This window comes from Protobothrops mucrosquamatus, unplaced genomic scaffold, assembly GCF_001527695.2.
Source record: "Protobothrops mucrosquamatus isolate PMUCROS unplaced genomic scaffold, P.Mucros_1.0 scaffold3382, whole genome shotgun sequence".
NCBI lineage: Eukaryota > Metazoa > Chordata > Lepidosauria > Squamata > Viperidae > Protobothrops > Protobothrops mucrosquamatus.
This window is the reverse complement of record NW_015389364.1, coordinates 33,979-51,622: the sequence shown is the minus strand read 5'-3', so window position 1 is coordinate 51,622 and position 17,644 is coordinate 33,979. Positions and strand designations below refer to the sequence as shown.

The window sequence follows — 17,644 nt, the reverse complement described above, 5'->3', positions numbered from 1 at the left end:
GCCGAAGGCGGACAGGCCGGGGCCGCCGGAAATGGAAGGGCCTCGCCGCCGGAGACGGAAGGGCCTCGCCGCCGAAGCCGCCGCGGCCGCCGAGGCCGCCGAAGATGAAGACAGGCGAACAGGCGAACAGGCAAGCGGCGAGCAGCAGGCAAGCGGCGAGCAGCAAACAGGCAAGCGGCAAACGGGCAAACGGGCGAGCGGCAAACGGGGGTCTCTTCGGGGGTCTCTTCGGGGGTCTCCAAAGCCCCCCCCCTACCCATCTTCAGCTCCACCACAGCGGAGCTACGGACCGTCCGCCATCTTTTTCGGGCATGCGCACTGTCAGTAGTGACGCAGAGCCCTGCGCACGTCCAAGGTGTGCCACCCTCTCTCCAGACGATGGGAAGGGTTGGGACAGAAGTTGGGGAGTACCAGGGATAAATGCAGGATCCAACCTGAGGACCACCCTGTCCTCGTGGAACATACAGAGATCCTTCCTGACAGATAGAGCAGCTAGCTCTGAAATCCTCCTGGCCGATGTAATAGCCACCAAAAAGGCAACCTTCAAGGTGAGGAAGTCTAGGGAACATGAACCTAGCGGTTCAAAGGGAGAAGAGGTTAACGCTTGTAGTACCCTGGTCAAATCCCAGGACGGGCAACGATGGATCGTAGGAGGACCTGTGTTAGCAGCGCCCTTAAGGAAAGCACCAACCGCTGGGTGGTGAGACAATGAATCATGGTTCTCGCAAGTGAGAACTGTCGGCAACGCCGCTACCTGTCTACGTATTGTGCTAACTGACAGGCCCCTATTTAGTCCCTCAAGCAAATATTCTAATATGTGTGGGATAGTGACAGATAGCGGCGAGAGATGCTGTTGCCTGCACCAGGAGCAGAAATTTCTCCAAGTGGCATCGTAGATCCTGTTGGTTGATGGGCGCCTTGAGGCCTGGATAACAGATATTACCCCAGGGGAATATGCTAACCTAGTTAGACCTTCCCGCTCAAGTGCCAAGCGGCTAGTTGGAGCCACTGAGGGTCCGGATGTTGGAGGTTCTCTTGACTGAGAGCTATTCGGTCCGGAGGGATTCTCCACGGTGGCGAGAGCGACAGATCCACCAGATCTGCAAACCACGGCCGACGCGGCCAAAATGGAGCAATTAAGATTAGCTCCGCTCGCTCTTGTAGGAGTTTGCGAATAGTCGCTGGGAGCAGTGGGAGAGGAGGAAAGGCATAGAGCACGCCCTTGGACCAAACGCTCCGGAGGGCGTCCGTCCCTTCCGCCCGCTCTGACCGGAATCTGGAAAAAAACCTGGGGATCTGTGCATTGGCCGGGGAGGCAAAGAGGTCTAGGACTGGTTGTCCGAACCTGTGGGCTGCCTCCCTGAACAGGAGTGGATCTAGTTTCCACTCTGAATGATCTATGGTGGCCCTGCTCAGGGAGTCCGCCTGGCGATTGTCTTCCCCCGAAATGTGTTCCGCTCTTATGGATTTCAGAGTGGACTCCGCCCAAAGTCCCAACGCCATGGCTTCCTGCATGAGGGACCAAGAGTGGGTCCCTCCCTGTTTGTTTATGTGAGCCTTGGCCGTAATGTTGTCCGTCAGGACCAGCACATGCTTCCCCGTCACGAGGGGTGAGAACTCCTGAAGGGCCAGGTGAATGGCCCTGAACTCTAGCCAATTGATGTTGTGGACCAGGTCTGACCTGGACCACCGACCCTGTGCCAAGTGATTGTGAAGATGTGCCCCCCAACCGAACAGACTGGCGTCTGTGGTCAGGGTGATCCTGTTCGGTTCCTTGAAAAGAGTACCTCTGGATAGGGCGGATGAAGTCCACCAAAGCAGTGAAACCCGTGTTAGGTGTGGAACCCTGACCTTCGTTTTGGATGCACTGATGTTGTGTCTCTGAAAGGGGAGGAGGAACCACTGGAGACTCCTGGAGTGAAGCCTGGCCCACGGAACGATGCCTAGGCAAGAGACCATCTTCCCCAGGAGTTGTGAAAGTCGCACCAGGGGCACCCATTTTTCCCTTCGGACTTGCCGGGCCAGCATCCGAATGCTGACCTGGCACTCTGAGGAGAGATAAACTTCGCAGAGATCTGAGTCTATCAGCGCTCCTAGATGGACAAGCTGTCTTGTGGGAGTCGTGTGACTCTTCTTGAAATTTACGGAAAAACTGTGATCCTGAAGAGTCCGGATTGTGATTTCCAGATCTGACTGGGCTGAGTGGAGGGATCTGGACTGCACGAGTATGTCGTCCAGGTAACACTGTACTCGCACTGGCCTCATCCTTAGATGAGCCGCCAGTACGGCCAAGATCTTTGTGAAGACCTGGGGGGCTGAGGAGAGACCGAAGGGGAGGGCCCGATACTGGTAATGTCGGTGTGCGTAGGCAAACCGCAGAAATCTGCGGTGTTCCTGTAGGATCGGAATGTGAAGGTAGGCCTCCGTCAGGTCGATGGAGGAGAGGAAGTCCCCTTTTCTGATGCTTGCCAGGATGGACTTTAGGGTCTGCATTTTGAACTTCCTGTAAATAAGGAAGCGATTTAGACCCTTCAGATCCAGTATCGCCCTCCATCCTCCTGAGGCCTTGGGGACCACGAACAGTATGGAATAAAATCCGGTTCCTATCTGGTCTGGAGGAACCCTTTCTATGGCCCTGATGTCTAATAAGTGGGCGATTGCTGTTGACACTAAAGAAGCCTTTGAAGAATTGTTTGAAACCGGGCACTGTATGAAACGATCTGGGGGTAAAGATTGAAACTCTAGTGAGAGACCGTGTCTTATGGTCTCCCTGACCCAGGCGTCCGTGGTAGTGCCCTCCCAGACGTCGTAAAACAGAGCCAGCCGACCCCCAATGGGGCAATCCCCCTTGGCGTCACTTGGACCGTCTGAATGGCCGGCCGCCTGAGCCCCTGAAGGGACGCTTGTTCTGGGACTGACCCCTGGCTCCACCACCCTGGCGGTCCTGTTGGCGATCCTGCCTAGGAAGATAGGACCATGAGCCTCTGGGCCAATCCCAGGACTGCCCGGCCCGAAAGTGCTGCCTCCACTCCCAAGAGTCGCCGGAGCGAAAGGATGACCTACGGTAACCGAGTTGGGGTCGCCTCTCCAACTTTTTGGATGGGTGAGCCAAAATTTTTCGCTTGTCCTTGCCCTCAATGACATGAGGGTCAAGCACAGCGCCGAATAAGTTCGTTCCACTGTACCTGGAAGTAGACAGGCGCCACTTTGCCTTTAGATCCGTGCGCCACTGTTTCAACCAGAGAAGTCTGCGTGACGCCACCGTGGCAGCAACTGAACGGGCCGAGCATCTGGCCGAATGCAGAGAAGCATCAGCAATGTATTCTGAAGCAGCTACAATCTTGCCTAGAGTTTGGTGAGCTCTGACCTGATCTGGTGGAATGAGGGCCTGGAGATCCTGTAGCCACATGATCGCAGCACGAGCGAAGGAGGATGAGGTGGCAGCCCTTATTGCCCAAGCCGAAGATTGGTGAGCCCTGCGGCACGAGAACTCAAACCTTTTATCCTCTGCCTTTAAGAACTCTGCCATGTCCCCTGGAACAGCAGTGTTGGAGAACAAAGAAGCCAACGGGGCATCCACAGTTGGGACTTCTAAAAGAGATGCAAAGGAAGAGGAAACATTATAGAGCTTTTTATCCAGACTACTTGGAGAAGGCGTGGAAGCTAGTGACGACCACTGCTTTTCCACCGTGGTCCTAAACACCGAAGGACATGGGATCTGAGGCTCCTCCTTGACCTTTTCTGCAAACAGAGGGTTGGTCTCTTGATTAGAGGAGGTAGAAGGTGTCTCCTCGTGAGCTGAGGTGAGTTTAACCGTGGCTATGGCCTTTAATAGGATGGACCGGAATATGGAAGGATCAAAAAGACCTGAGGATGTCACCTGCTCAGGAGCTGGTTCCTCATCCTCTGACAATATGTTGTCAGTTGCCTCTATGTCGAATGATCCCCCCTCCCCTACTTGCGATGAAGTCTCTGAAACATCAGAACGAGGCCCTATATACTGCCCCTCCTGGGGGGGTGGAGCGGGTGTAGTAGGGGAGGAGTGTGACTGTTCCTGGTCTCGGCCGGCAGATGCCATAAACTGCTTGAATGCATGATGCATAAAGGCCTGGAATTGACTCTGGGACCACATTTCCTCTTGATCCCTGGAGCTGGCCCCAACCCCAGTTGGGACATGTCTGCTCACTGGCGCTTGCTGGGACGGAGAAGAGGAGGAGGAATGATGAGGACCAACCTGCTCAGTTTCCCCCTGAGGAGACAGAGATAGTGGATCATCCTGTGATGATGCAAAATGAGGCTCTAGCGAAGGGGCGTCCAATGGGGCGGGGGAAACCAATTCAGCCCCAGTGGACCTCAGCCTCTGCGCCTTAGAGAATTCTCTTTCCAATGCTAGGTGCCTCCTTGAGGCCTCTCGCTCGGCTGTTTTAGACACTTCCTTTGAAATTAAATGTTTGGTTTTAGCTTTTTTCTTTTTTCCCTCCACTGCTACTTCCTCTGATCTGCGTTTTGTTTGCGCAGGGGGGACACTGGTCTGAATTGCCTGGGGCAAGGAACTGTCTGCCATTGTAGTCTGGGTACTCCTAGGCAGTCGTACCCAGAGGTGGGGAAAAATTAACACGCAGATCACGCAGCCAGAGATGGAAAACGATCCTCGCTCTGAACAGCTAACAATGGCAAGAGCAGCCAGACAGCGTTCTAATACTGCCTGTACAGGCCCTGTGACTAAAGGTCACTGACTAATAGGAACAGGTGGTCAAACAGGAAACTCTTCACTCCTCTGCCTTAGATATAAAATCAGAATGAATACCTTGAGCTGTACAATGCAGTCAAGTCCCAATCACGAAATTACACGTGAAGTTCACAGCACCTGCGGTGACTATGAGACAAGTACTTTCCCCCCTGAACAGGCCTGTTCACAGACCAAGGCACTCTGGCAATACACGGATACAGTAGAGAAAAAAATCAAGTAGGCCTTCAATGGCGTCTGCCACGTGGCCCTTGTATACAACCCTTTACTTGAACAAGTAGAATCTATTTGTTATTTTTTTTTATTTTTTTTTATTTTATTTTTTATTTTTTTTTATCACGAGGCCTGCAAAATGACTTCCGTCACGTGACCCAATATACTATCCCCGCAGAACAGGCAAAGGAGAATGAATAAGACTCGGCCTACAAAATGGCGTCAGCCACGTGGCCCGGTGAAAAGGCGCCCTCGCTAAGACCATGCGGTTCAAAATGGCGGCCGCAAGAAATTCAGCCTCGCCAAATCAGGAGCGAGGGAAACTTGAAGATCCTGGATAGTAGCTTAGGGGCAGGCAAGGATTCCTTCCTTACTTCCCCCCCCCCCCTGGTCCCAGGAACGTGCGTTTTTGAAGTGCAGCAGCTGCTGCGATCCGAAGTGAGGCTGGAAGCGAGGAACGATTCAAAGAACCCCCTGCGGTGAAGGCAGAGCCGCTTCAGCGATCCGAAGGCCGGGAGCTTTCACCCGCGACCTCCACACAAAGGAATGAGCTCCGAAGTCCCCTGCAGCTTGATCTCAGCTGCCTAGCTGAGCCTCGGAATCGCGGAGGCTTGCCGTTCGACTCGCCCTCGAACGGAGCCTGCAGCCTCCCGCTTTCAAGCCCCGAGGGGCAGCAGGGAAACAAAGACAGAGTCCCTGTCTCACAGAATAGGAAAATTCTTTTGTAGTAGCCAATTAGTTTATCAAATTCCTAGAATTTCAATTTTAAATAAAGCCAATTGAAGCAAAAAATAAATTTAATCTGGCCTAGCCAGGGAGCCTTGCAAAAAAAGGTCTGCTGAGCTCGAGACTAAGACAAAAAACTGGGGAGACACACCCAGAGAGAGGCGTGGCAAAGTTTTTTTGTCTTAGTCTGAGCAGGAAGACTGAATTTAACCCATTCTGTGGACTCTACACCATCCCTGCTGGAGAAATGTTAATTACTACTCTTTTTAGCATTGAAAATGTTTTATGCACACTTTCAGTAAACCCTACAACTTCACTGTAAAGGAATATTAATGCTATTACATCTCCTCCATATTTACAGATGGTGTGATAATGAGGTGAGATTTCAGATAGAGAGCTCATGACTTATGCTGCTGCCGATTCACAATCTATTGATGCTGGTTTTGAGATAAATGCTTCATTCAAGTAGGGTTTTTATTGATACGTGATAAAGTATCTCTAGTTGGTCAGGAGCTATAAGATAGTACTTTTGTTGATTTGTCATGATTCCGAGTTCTGAGATCCTTATAGTTGTGCTGAACTAAATCTTGTGACTTCTTCAAAACTCTTCTTAAACCCATATGTGAATTCCCTTTAAATTTGAGATCTGAGAAATTGTTGGATTTTGATTTCTAATTTTTAATTAGGTTGATGATAAGAGCTGATAAGTCCTTTACAGCCTTTTTCTATTTGCTGCTATTAGCTCCTTTCCCTGTCCTTTTGCAGAAAATCTGTGTTTGGAAGTGCCGAGAGGAAAACACCAGTGAAGAAGCTGGTAGCTGAATTCTCAAAAGTCAATTGTAAAATGCCAAAGGTGTCTGCATTAAAGGAGGAACCCAGTAGTTCTTTAACTGAGTCAATAAGCAGACGTGAACTGCGAAGTCAGGAGACTCCAGAGAAAACTCGATTATTGGTGGACACACAATTGAAGTCTCCAACTCCGTTGAAAGGACCTGTGTGCCATTCAAAGGACAAAGGCTCCTGCAGTGAAATAGAAGATTTGCCGTATCTTTCCACCACTGAAATGTACTTGTGTTGCTGGCACCAGCCACCCCCTTCACTGTTGCGAGAGCCTTCTCCCAAGAAGGAGGAGACTGTAGCAAGTAAGAGGCTTGCTTGTGCCTTTGTGGTGATTGGCCTGATGTTGGGTTGGAGGGGGCATGGAACTTATTAATTGGGGGTCTCCTTAAAGAGTCTTTTGAACACTTGAAGACAGCTAGAGAGCAACATTCCATTTCTGAGTGATGCTGATGCTGGGTCTGGATTATCGAAGGCTTTGAAACCCTCCCTGCTGTAGACTGCATGTGAGCAGAGTATGAAGATCAACCACCCTGTTTAGTTTAGTGACCTGTGGTGATATTTATGAATAACAGTGACATTTATGTCTCAATGTTCTCACAATATATGCAATAAACATCCCTTTCTGTCACCATAATGCTCCCTTTCATGATATTTCATGATGGGTGGAGGGGTTGGTTGTACACATTCAATCAGCAGCTATTCTACCTTTAAATGAAGAAAAAGGCGGAAAGTGGAGCAGAAGAAAAAGTAGAAATGAAGGACGAGGCAAAAAACCAAGTGTGATTAAAATGGGCTTCATGTTACAGATTGGGTATATGAGGGCAATTCAGAAATAAACTTCTGTTTGGTTATCAATGACACACTCGCAGATACAGAACTTTTATTATACACATTAGAAAACTACAACATTACATTACTTTTCGACATAATCGCCATTCAAATTGAGGCACTTGTCATAATGTCTTACAAGGTTTGAAATTCCTTAGTAGTAGTTGCTTGGTGCCAAATCTGGGCTATGGGGGGTGATCAAAAACATCCCAACGGAACTGCTTCAAAAGTTCTTGGGTGCATCTAGCATTATCGTGAACCAACACCACACCGGAAGTCAGCATGCCCCGACGCTTGTTATGGATGGCTTGTCTGAGTTTTCGGAATGTTTCACAGTAGACGTCTGAATTGATGGTCAAACCACGCTCTATGAACTTCACTAGCAGTACTCCTTTGGCATCTTCACATTTGGCAGGATTTTCTATGGCACCACTTCCAGTGTGGTGTTGGTTCACGATAATGCTCGCCTGCACGCCGCTAGACGCACCCAAGAACTTTTGAAGCAGTTCCGTTGGGATGTTTTTGATCACCCCCCCATAGCCCAGATTTGGGGCCGAGTGACTACTACTAAGGAATTTCAAACTTTGTAAGATGTTATGACAAGTGCCTCAATTTGAATGGCGATTATGTCAAAAAGTAATGTAATGTTGTAATTTTCTAATGTGTATAATAAAAGTTCTGTATCTGAGAGTGTCTGTCATTGATAACCAAACAGAGGTTTATTTCCGAATTGCCCTCGTAAAAGTTGGCCCTGCTGTGGATTAGAAGAGATGGATTAGCAAACAGAACCCTGATTAAGATCGTCTGATCAGACTATTTTAAAAAAGGATAAAGACAATTGCCAATGTTCCGATGTAACAAAATGCTAAGATATGGTGTAAAGTTTATTAAGTCAAAATGATACCTATAGTGTAGCATTGTGGCAAAGTTCCAGTTGTACCTTACATTGGAACATAGTATGAAAGGATTCACACATCACAATGAGCCAAGTATTCTAGAATTCTGAGCTAATGTGCTGCCACACACTATTCAATTGCTGCCAATTGACCCCTTCTATAAGTGGGAATGGATAAATGAAAGTCTTTAATCAGATTGTTCTTTAAACCATGATCCTTGTCTTGCCTCTTATAAGTCAATGGTCAGAAACATGAACAAAGCATGACTTCTAGTACTAGATTGATAAGAACACAAACTATAGATCCTAGGTATGGTGTCATCATAATTTAGCCATGGAAAGAGATTTGACAGCTTGTGTAGCTGTTCCTGGGAGCAGACTAAGCAGTGTTTGTGTGGTTATGCAGTGTTTGTGGTTATGTAAGCCAATATTTGCAGACATTCAGACCTACTGTGCTATGCAGACAAGATCAAATTCAATTATGTAAATTAATGTGTACATGTTCTTATTTTTAATTCTGATTGCATAGGTTAAAAATTGCTAAAATGTTCCATAAAACATGAAGGTACAGTATGTTTGTTTAGCTGTGTGTATAAATGGTGCTGGTAATAGAAGACAGACTGATAACCTTTGAATGATAGTATGTTTGTGTAAGTAATTAGACAATGAGAGACTATGAATAATGGATTTTGAGCTATCCAGAATTTATCTGCACTGTGGCCTAGACTCTTGTAGGAATCAGCATTTCTAGCTGCTAGTAATACTGTACTCTGTACTCTGCATTATTAAAAAGTTTTCATCTAGATAACATTCTAAATTTAATATTCCAAATTTCTTTTGTAAAATATATGATAAAAAGTAATATTTACATAATTTACTGAATTGAGCCTTGACTTTACATAGCAAGGAAAGCATTGTAGCTGACAAGATCATGAGCTGAAATTTTGGAAAGATGAAGAATAAAAAAAAAGTGTTCATTGATCTTGTAGATTCCAGTCTTCTCAAAATATTGAATCATTTGAAATCACTTCATTTTTTTTTATTGAACTACAGTTTTCAGGTTTTCTAAAGAGAAGCCATGATAGTTAAGTTGCTTTATCTTTATAGGCAATTAAAAGGATCTTCTAGCATAATGTCTGAGACTTTAAACCATTGCAAGCATACTTTCAGCAAACTTTTTTATACATGAGAACTAAATTTGGGACATGGAAAGAAGTACAGGTAGTCCTCAACTTATGACCACAATTGAACCCCAAATTTATGTTGCTAAGCAAGACACTTGTTAAGTGAGTTTTGCCCAGTGGAGGGATTCAGCCAGTTCACACCAGTTCGGCAGAACCGGTAGCTAATTTTTTGTTGCCCAGAATGGACTTCCGGAAGCGGCATCCACACAGAGAACCGGTTGTTCACATATTTGAATCCTACCACTGGTTTTGCCCCATTTTACGACCTTTCTTGCCACACTTGTTAAATGAATCAGTGCAGATAAGCTAGTAACACGGTTGTTAAGTGAATCTGGCTTCCCCATTGACTTGTCAGAAGGTCGCAAAAGGTGATCACATGACCCCAGGACACTGCAACCATCATAAATACATGCTAGTTGCCAAGTGTCTGAATTTTGATCTTATGACCACAGGGATGCTGCAACAATCCTGTGAAAAATGTTTGTAAGTCACTTCAGTGCTGTTGTAAGTTCAAATGGTCACTAAATGAACGGTTGTAAGTTGAGAACTAGCTGTATTTACAGATGAGCATCTTAATATACATGTCCTTATTTCAGAGGAGGGGCATTACGCAGTGTCAGTCAGATAAGAGGATAGCCACAAGTATCTAGGACTTTTTTTTGATGTCATCCCATATTTCACCTGTTTGAACCTGACAAAAAATGAGCTATTTTGCTATTCTTTTTACAGTGTCTTACAAAATGGCAAAAATATATATTTATTGGAGAAGCTGTGAAGTAATTTCCTTTTGAAGGTTGGGAAAGAGTTTTTTTTTCTCTCGCACCAGATTATGGACACCTTTTCCTCTTCTAAGTTAGCTTTTTCTTTTATTGTTTTTGCTAATGTAATAAGGCCTTGTGTCTTAATAATTGCCTTGCTATATTTGTTTAAAGGTTCATTAAGTCCAGCAGCTTATTTCCAACTGCAGCCAGTTTGTTACTTTAGGCAGTTCAGATGTCAGGAACAATGAAAATAGCTACCTGGTCATGTGCCTCAAATACTCTGAAAACTTTCATTTGTAATTCTCAAGGATAATAAGCATTCATGAATCCATTTCTCTTTTTTAAAAACACTGAGCCCAATGTCTCTTGCAGGATCCTGTGATGCTTAGCCAATTCTTCAGGTAAAGCTAGAGCTGATTTAAACTCAGAAGATTTGGTAATGATTTGCTATAAAGACCTAGTTTGTGAGGCCTCTGTGAATATTTTAGATAAATGATCACCTGATATAAACTATAGAGTGTTAATCTCTCTTCAAAACATTAGCTTGGCAACTTTCAAAAAATGTTCCAGGTAACTTTACAAGTGTGGTAGAAAATGCAGTGTTGTTTTAACAGCCAGCACATGATGGTAAAATAGGCAGTTGCTTTATGAAAAATAAGCAGCAATTTATAGTTTGAAAGAGACTCATTTTACAGGGCAAGCCACTAGAATATAAACTGAGAGCAAACCCCACTTCTTACTAGCACTGACAATGTTAACTGTTTTGGGTAATGAAACTGCAAGAAAACAACCAGGTTCAGAGAGCATCAAGGACCACTCTTTTCAACCCTGAGCTACAAATATTATCCTTTATTGAGACTGTCACTTTAGCTTGTAATTTTAGGACACTGATCAATTACATTGTGATATAGGTATGTGTAGGTAAATGGGCTTTTATGGATTTCATTTATAAAAGCTTGGCTAAAGTTAATTCTTAGATAATTTTAACTGGAATATCTACTTTAAACTATATAAGATATATGTAATAAACATTGGTTGTAGTAACACATAGTCATACAGTGGTTTGATTGTGTATTGGCTTATCTGGTTCCCAAAACACATTGTTATAAACCATGACTTATTTGCCACAATGACTAGATTATATAATTTGCTAAGTCAAAATCAGATGAACTATATTATTGCTTAGTATGATATAGGAACCCATCCTGTATTCTATAAGAGAATTTTAATTTTTATCAGATTGTACAATTTGATAAAAGGGAAGATCCTTGCAGCTCAGCTCTGGATTGTTGACTCTGGAAGATAGTAAATGGTTGTTTATATGGTGTTGTTAAATAATAAAAACCATCTATAAAATTATATAAAAGTGGTTTCTTAATACTGACTAATTATGATTCCATAGCACTCAGTTTGGATTGTAATATTTGAACATTGCTGAAATTAAAGCCTTGCTGAACTCCAAATCTGACTGAGAAACCAAAAGCAAACCCTGTCTTTGTCAAAGGATGTTTGAGAATAAAACCAGAAGGCATTATATAACCCACCTTGGGCATTTGTGTGGGTGTGGGGAAGTTTTACAAAGTAAGTTTGACAGCAAGTTAAACTCAAGCCTTCAGATGAAGAATACTGAAAAATTGTTCCCTAAAGAGGACATAATTTACTTATGCATGCAGAATGGTGAAAAGGAAAATAAAAGATAGGAAAGTGTAAAGTAATTAATACTAGTGAAATATCTAAGCTGAATTTAACTCAGAACATTTGGATGGGTACACTGTTAGCTTCCTTATTTAAATACTTTAAAATTAGTATCATAACACTGTTTTCCCCTTTCTAGTTCCATCATGGAGGGACCACACAGTAGAGCCCCTGAGAGATCTGAATTCATCTGAACTTTTAGAGGTATGTAAGCAAATCACTTTACAGCAAGAACTAAGCAACATGTACTAGGTATAATTGCTGATGTAGAATAGGTAGCCTAGGAAGCTGTTATGGAAGAAGAAATGTATAGTTTTCTATATTTGCCAGTGAGCAGTGAAAATTCATGAATAAAAAAATTAATTCATTGAGCCTCTGATAAATTCAGCTCACCTCTAAATAAGCTCCCAAATATACTTCTCCAAAAGTGCAGAAAATTCTGGATCCATATCCTCTAGTGACATACTGACATGTTCTCTGCAGTCCAAGGAATAGTTAAAAGGCAAAGTCTTGTACTCTACGTAATAAAACTGTTTACAATTTTAGCATGTTATGGTGGTTTTTTGAGTTTGCAAATTACATTTAGCCTTCAGTATAAAACAGGTAGTTTACTAATCTGAACAAAGTGGGGCTTCTTGTACTGACAGTTATTTTCATGAGAATGTTGAGCAGCCATTTTGTCTTGGCTCAGAATTTTCAAAGCTGACCATCAGCCTACTTGATTCCCAAGGGGGTTATTTCAGGAAAATTTCACAGGGTTTATTGTCATGCTATAGTGTTGGATGAGACAATTATTTTATTTTATTATTTTATTTTATTTTATTTATTATTTTTAATTGTCAAATAAAGAAAACTCTCCAGAGGAGTCTTGTAGGTGAAGAGCATTTTTGGCATCTAGTTTCCAGGGCCTTGGTTGCTAATGCTAATTGACAGTCTACATCAGACATGTCAAACACAAGGCCCGGGGGCCAGATGTGGCCCGCGAAGTGGTTTCATGTGGCCCGCCAAGTCATCCAGGAAACAGTGCGGGAATGGCCCCCGCTGCCTTGGCCAGGCCAGTTGGGAGCCAATGTACAATTTTGTGGTGGCCATCTATGCTGAAACACATTCAGTCTTAGCTCCACAAGACCGTCTGGAAACAGCGGGGAACCAGCCCCTGAAATGTTGGCCCCGCCCCCTGGGTGCATGCTGGGGAGGTGTCACCCTTTGTGAGGAATGAAGAAATGCACCATCGCCTGGAAGTGGCCAGCAAATGGCCCTCGCCTACTTCACATATCCAACTTGATGGGGAGGGGTTTCGGCAGGCAGCGGGGCGCTTTCCTCACAGCGCCAAGAGGCTGAGCCGGGTGGCACGAAACTGATGAGAAGTGCAATGCTGCCTAGCCCCCAGCCTGCCCAGTTTCAGCAGGCAAGGTGCAAAGCTGGCGAGCTTCGCACCTCCCAGCTCAAACTCTCAGCGCTGTGAGGAGAGCGTCCCGCTGCCTGCCGAAACCGGGCAGGCTGGGGGCTGGGCGGCATCACGCTTCTTTTTGGATTCGCGCCGTCTGGTTCAGCCTCTCGGCGCTGTGAGGAGAGCGCCCTGCTGCCTGCCGAGACCGGGCAGGCTGGGGGCTGGGCGTCGTCGCACTTCTTTTCAGATTTGTGCCGCCTGGCTCAGCCTGTCAGCACTGTGAGGAAGAGCGCCTTGCTGCCTGCTGAAACCGGGCAGGCTGGGGGCTGGGTGGCATTGCACAGGTAACGTTGACTCTCACACTGCTCATGGCATCCCCTCCCCCAGAGCCCACCAAGCCAGATATGTGAAGTAGGTGAGGGCCATGTGCTGGCCACTTCCAGGTGATGGTGCGTTTCTTCATTCCTCAGGAAGGGTGACACCTCCCCAGCTGCGTTTCTTGCCTGTTTTTCTCCCTCCTTCATCTCAAATATTTTCCCACCACTCTGTACTTAGGAAGGAAGAAAGGAAAGAAGGAAAGAAGGAGAGGGAGGGTCTGAGGGAAGTCCTGCCTTAGTCCTGCCCTGCTGCCCTTTCACCATCCCCTTGCCCCCTCCTCCTGGCCTATCCTGGGGGTCTCCCATCCTATTGCTAATGAAACTTTGGATACAAAGCCGGGTCTCCTCCCATGGAGATGGAATGGGCCTCCCTCTGACTTTGCCCTTGTACCCATCATGAGCAACCTGGGTAAGGAGAGGAAGCACAACAGCAGTAGCCTTGAGGAGGAGGTAAGTGCAGCTGGGCGCCCCCTTGGGGAAGTGGGGCTGGGTTTGGTGCCGCAGGTGCTTGAGGGCCAGGCTGGGCATTTGACCTCTGCTGCCCAGGGCTCCGGGCAGCCCGCACCACCATCCACCCCCCCCCGCATGGCCTGAGAGGAATGGTGAGGCTCCTCCAGTGGACCATGCCTTGGCACTTGCCCTGGTCCCACCCTCTTCTGCCAGAGACCCTCAGATCTGTCCCACTCCTGCCCAGGCCCCCACAGGCACCCTTGACGCGAATGATGTAGAGCTGGCCATACCCACCCAATAGGCCACACCCACTCCGTCCACGCCCACCCAGTAGCCTGCACCCACCCTGGCCACACCCACCCGGCCCCCCAAGGGCAACCGCAATGCTGTTGCGGCCCTCAATAAAATTGAGTTTGACACCCCTGGTCTACATTTTTTGTTTTATGACATTTTTATTACAATATTTAATCCTACTTGGGTTTTATTTGCAAAAAACCCCCAATATCTCAACCTTGCCTATTCTTGTGGGCAATTGAATGGTGATTCTGCAAGACACTTATTTTTATTGTGGTTTTTTATCCTATATCAGGCCCGACCATCCTTTTTTTAGCCAGTAACTGGAGGGGAAGGGAGGAGGGAGATTTGATTTCTGAGCCCTGAGTTGGTGTAAGTATTAGGGTCTTTGTGATCACCAAAGAAGTGAACATAGCTTTTGAAATGAATTTTTGAACTTACAAATGAAATTGATTGGTTATTTCTACTTAAGGCTTTTTCTGTTTATTTTCTTCTAAAAAGACTGTAGGCAAAAGATGGAAAACTGTCAAATTTGGGTGGAATGACTTTGAGGGATTCTATAACATTAAAGGTGGGGGCAGGATGTGGGCCTTTGTACCTTTTGTTGTCATAAGGACTGCCTACAATAATTTTCAAAACCAAAATGAATATACTACTAATACCGTCACAGCATTTCAAAGAGAAAAATTAAATACCAAAGAAGGACCAATTTCAAAATCCCTGTAGTAATATAAGCATTTCAATTTTGATAAAACTAATCCAATCCTGCCCCTCAACTAGTACTCTTTGGCAAGCAGTATCTGTGAGAATGTGTCTTTTATTCACACTTGAGGGATGTGCTATGAGGAGCTTAACCACTATCATTTAAATAAAATACTGTCAAATGAAAGATTGATTTGCAGAGTTATTCATGTATAACATCTATATTTGGAACTGCTTACAGTAATTAACTTATCCAGTTTCACCACAACTAACCTAACTTTTGCTTATCTTTCCTAACTGTTTTCCAACTTTGCTTCTAAACAAACATCTTTAGATGAGTCATATTTTTTGACAGTATTGTGTTTATAAACAGTGATGGGAAAAGTAATAACCAATAATATCTTAATAAATAGATTTTTTCCATTGGTGTTGCAAAGATATAAAGAACATATCAGGCCTCCCAAAAGCAAAGTTGGAGTCACTCCTGAACATCTTCAGTTCGCATTTCCTTTTACCCTAGGATAACGCATCATAAAATGAAGTTTAAATCCTCTTCTTATGAACACATGGCACATAGCATGGCAGACTTGAATGTTTTCCATCAGAAAATGGAAAGAGAGGAAACTCAGATACAGCACGTTACCTATATACAGTGCATTCAGAAAGTATTCAGACCCCCTTCACTTTTGTCAATTTTGTTATGCTGCAGCCTGATTCTACAGTTGTTGAAATTCATTTTTTTCCTCATTAATCTACAATCACTACCCCATAATGACAAAGTGAAAACAGAATTTTAGAAATGTCTGTAAATTTATTAAAAAGAAAAAAACTGAAATATCACATTGGCGTAAGTATTCAGACCCTTTGCAACAACACTTGAAATTTAGCTCTGGTGCCTCCCATTTCTCTTGATCGTTGCTGACATGTTTCTACACCTTGATTGGAGTCCACCTGTGGTAAATTAAATTGATTGGACATGATTTGGAAAGGCACACACCTCTATACAGAAGGCCTCATAGCTGACAATGCATACTGTAGCAAAGCAAAAGCCATGAGGTCAAAGGAACTGCCTGCAGAGCTCAGACAGGATTATTGCAAGGCACAGATCTGGGGAAGGCTACAATAAAATTTCTGCTGCACTGAAGGTTCCTAAGAGCACAGTGGCCTCCATAATTCTCATCCATAATTCTCAAATGGAAGAGGTTTGGCACAACCAGGACTCTTCCAATAGCTGGTCGCCCGGTCAAACTAAGCAATCAGGGGAGAAGGTCCTTTGTAAGAGAGGTGACCAAGAACCCGATGGTCACTCTGACTGAGCTCCAGAGATCCTGTGTGGAGATGGGACAGAGTTCCAGAAGGACAACCATCACTGCAGCCCTCCACCAATCTGGGCTTTATGGCAGAGTGGCTAGATGGAAGCCTCTCCTCAGTGCAAAACATAGAAAGCCCACTTGGAGTTTGCAAAAAAGCACCTGAAGGACACTCAGACTCTGAGGAAGAAGATTCTCTGGTCTGATGAAACCAAGATTGAACTGTTTGGCCTCAATTCTAAACATTACATCTGGAGGAAACCAGGCACCGCTCATCACCTGCCCAATATCATCCCAACAGTGAAGCATGGTGGCAGCATCATGCTGTGGGGGTGTTTTTCAGCAGTAGGGACTGGGAGACTGGTCAGGGTTGAGGGAAAGCTGAATGGAGCAAAGTACAGGAATATCCTCAATGAAAACCTGTTCCATAGCGCTCAGGACCTCAGACTGGGCCGAAGGTTCACTTTCCAACATGACAATGATCCTAAGCACACAGCCAAGACGACACAGGAGTGGCTTAGGGACAACTCTGTGAATGTCCTAGAGTGGCCCAGCCAGAGCCCTGACTTGAACCCTATTGAACATCTCTAGAGGGACCTGAAAATGGCTGCCCACCGATGGTCGCCATTCAACCTGACTGAGCTTGAGAGGATTTGCAAGGAAGAATGGCAGAAAATCCCCCAATCCAGGTGTGCAAAGCTTGTCGTGTCATACCCAAAAAGACTCAAGGCTGTAATTGCTGCCAAAGGTGCTTCAACAAAGTACTGAGTGAAGGGTCTGAATACTTATGCCAATGTGATATTTCAGTTTTTTCTTTTTAATAAATTTACAGACATTTCTAAAATTCTGTTTTCACTTTGTCATCATGGGGTACTGAGTGTAGATTAATGAGGAAAAAATGAATTTCAACAACTATAGATTCAGGCTGCAGCATAACAAAAGGAAAGGGGGTCTGAATACTTTCTGAATGCACTGTATGTATATGTGTGTGTATATATATATATATATATATATATATATATATATGTATATGTATATATATATATATATATGTTCGAAGGGTCACAAGCAGTGAGACCACCAGGAGATTAAAAAGTTACAAAAATTTATTGCTATTAAAACATTAAAACACCTAGCTTTCGCCGGCCTCCTGCCGGCTTCGTCAGGGTGACTAGCCATCAGTGGGGTAGCTGTTTTTATAGGAGCGGTGCCTTTTGCACCCGGCTCCTAGA

At 45.0% G+C, this 17,644-nt stretch overlaps 1 protein-coding gene across 1 annotated transcript in view; it reads left to right on the top strand.

Annotated features, from left to right (window-relative positions):
* The window catches only part of LOC107297560 (male-specific lethal 1 homolog), a 59,774-nt gene that overhangs the window by 26,895 nt on the left and 15,235 nt on the right, over positions 1-17,644 (top strand). Inside the window, exons 3-4 of the mRNA XM_015826920.2 lie at positions 6,452-6,828; positions 12,029-12,093. Coding sequence (XP_015682406.2) covers positions 6,452-6,828; positions 12,029-12,093 — 442 coding nt within the window. The remainder of the gene's footprint in view (positions 1-6,451; positions 6,829-12,028; positions 12,094-17,644) is intronic.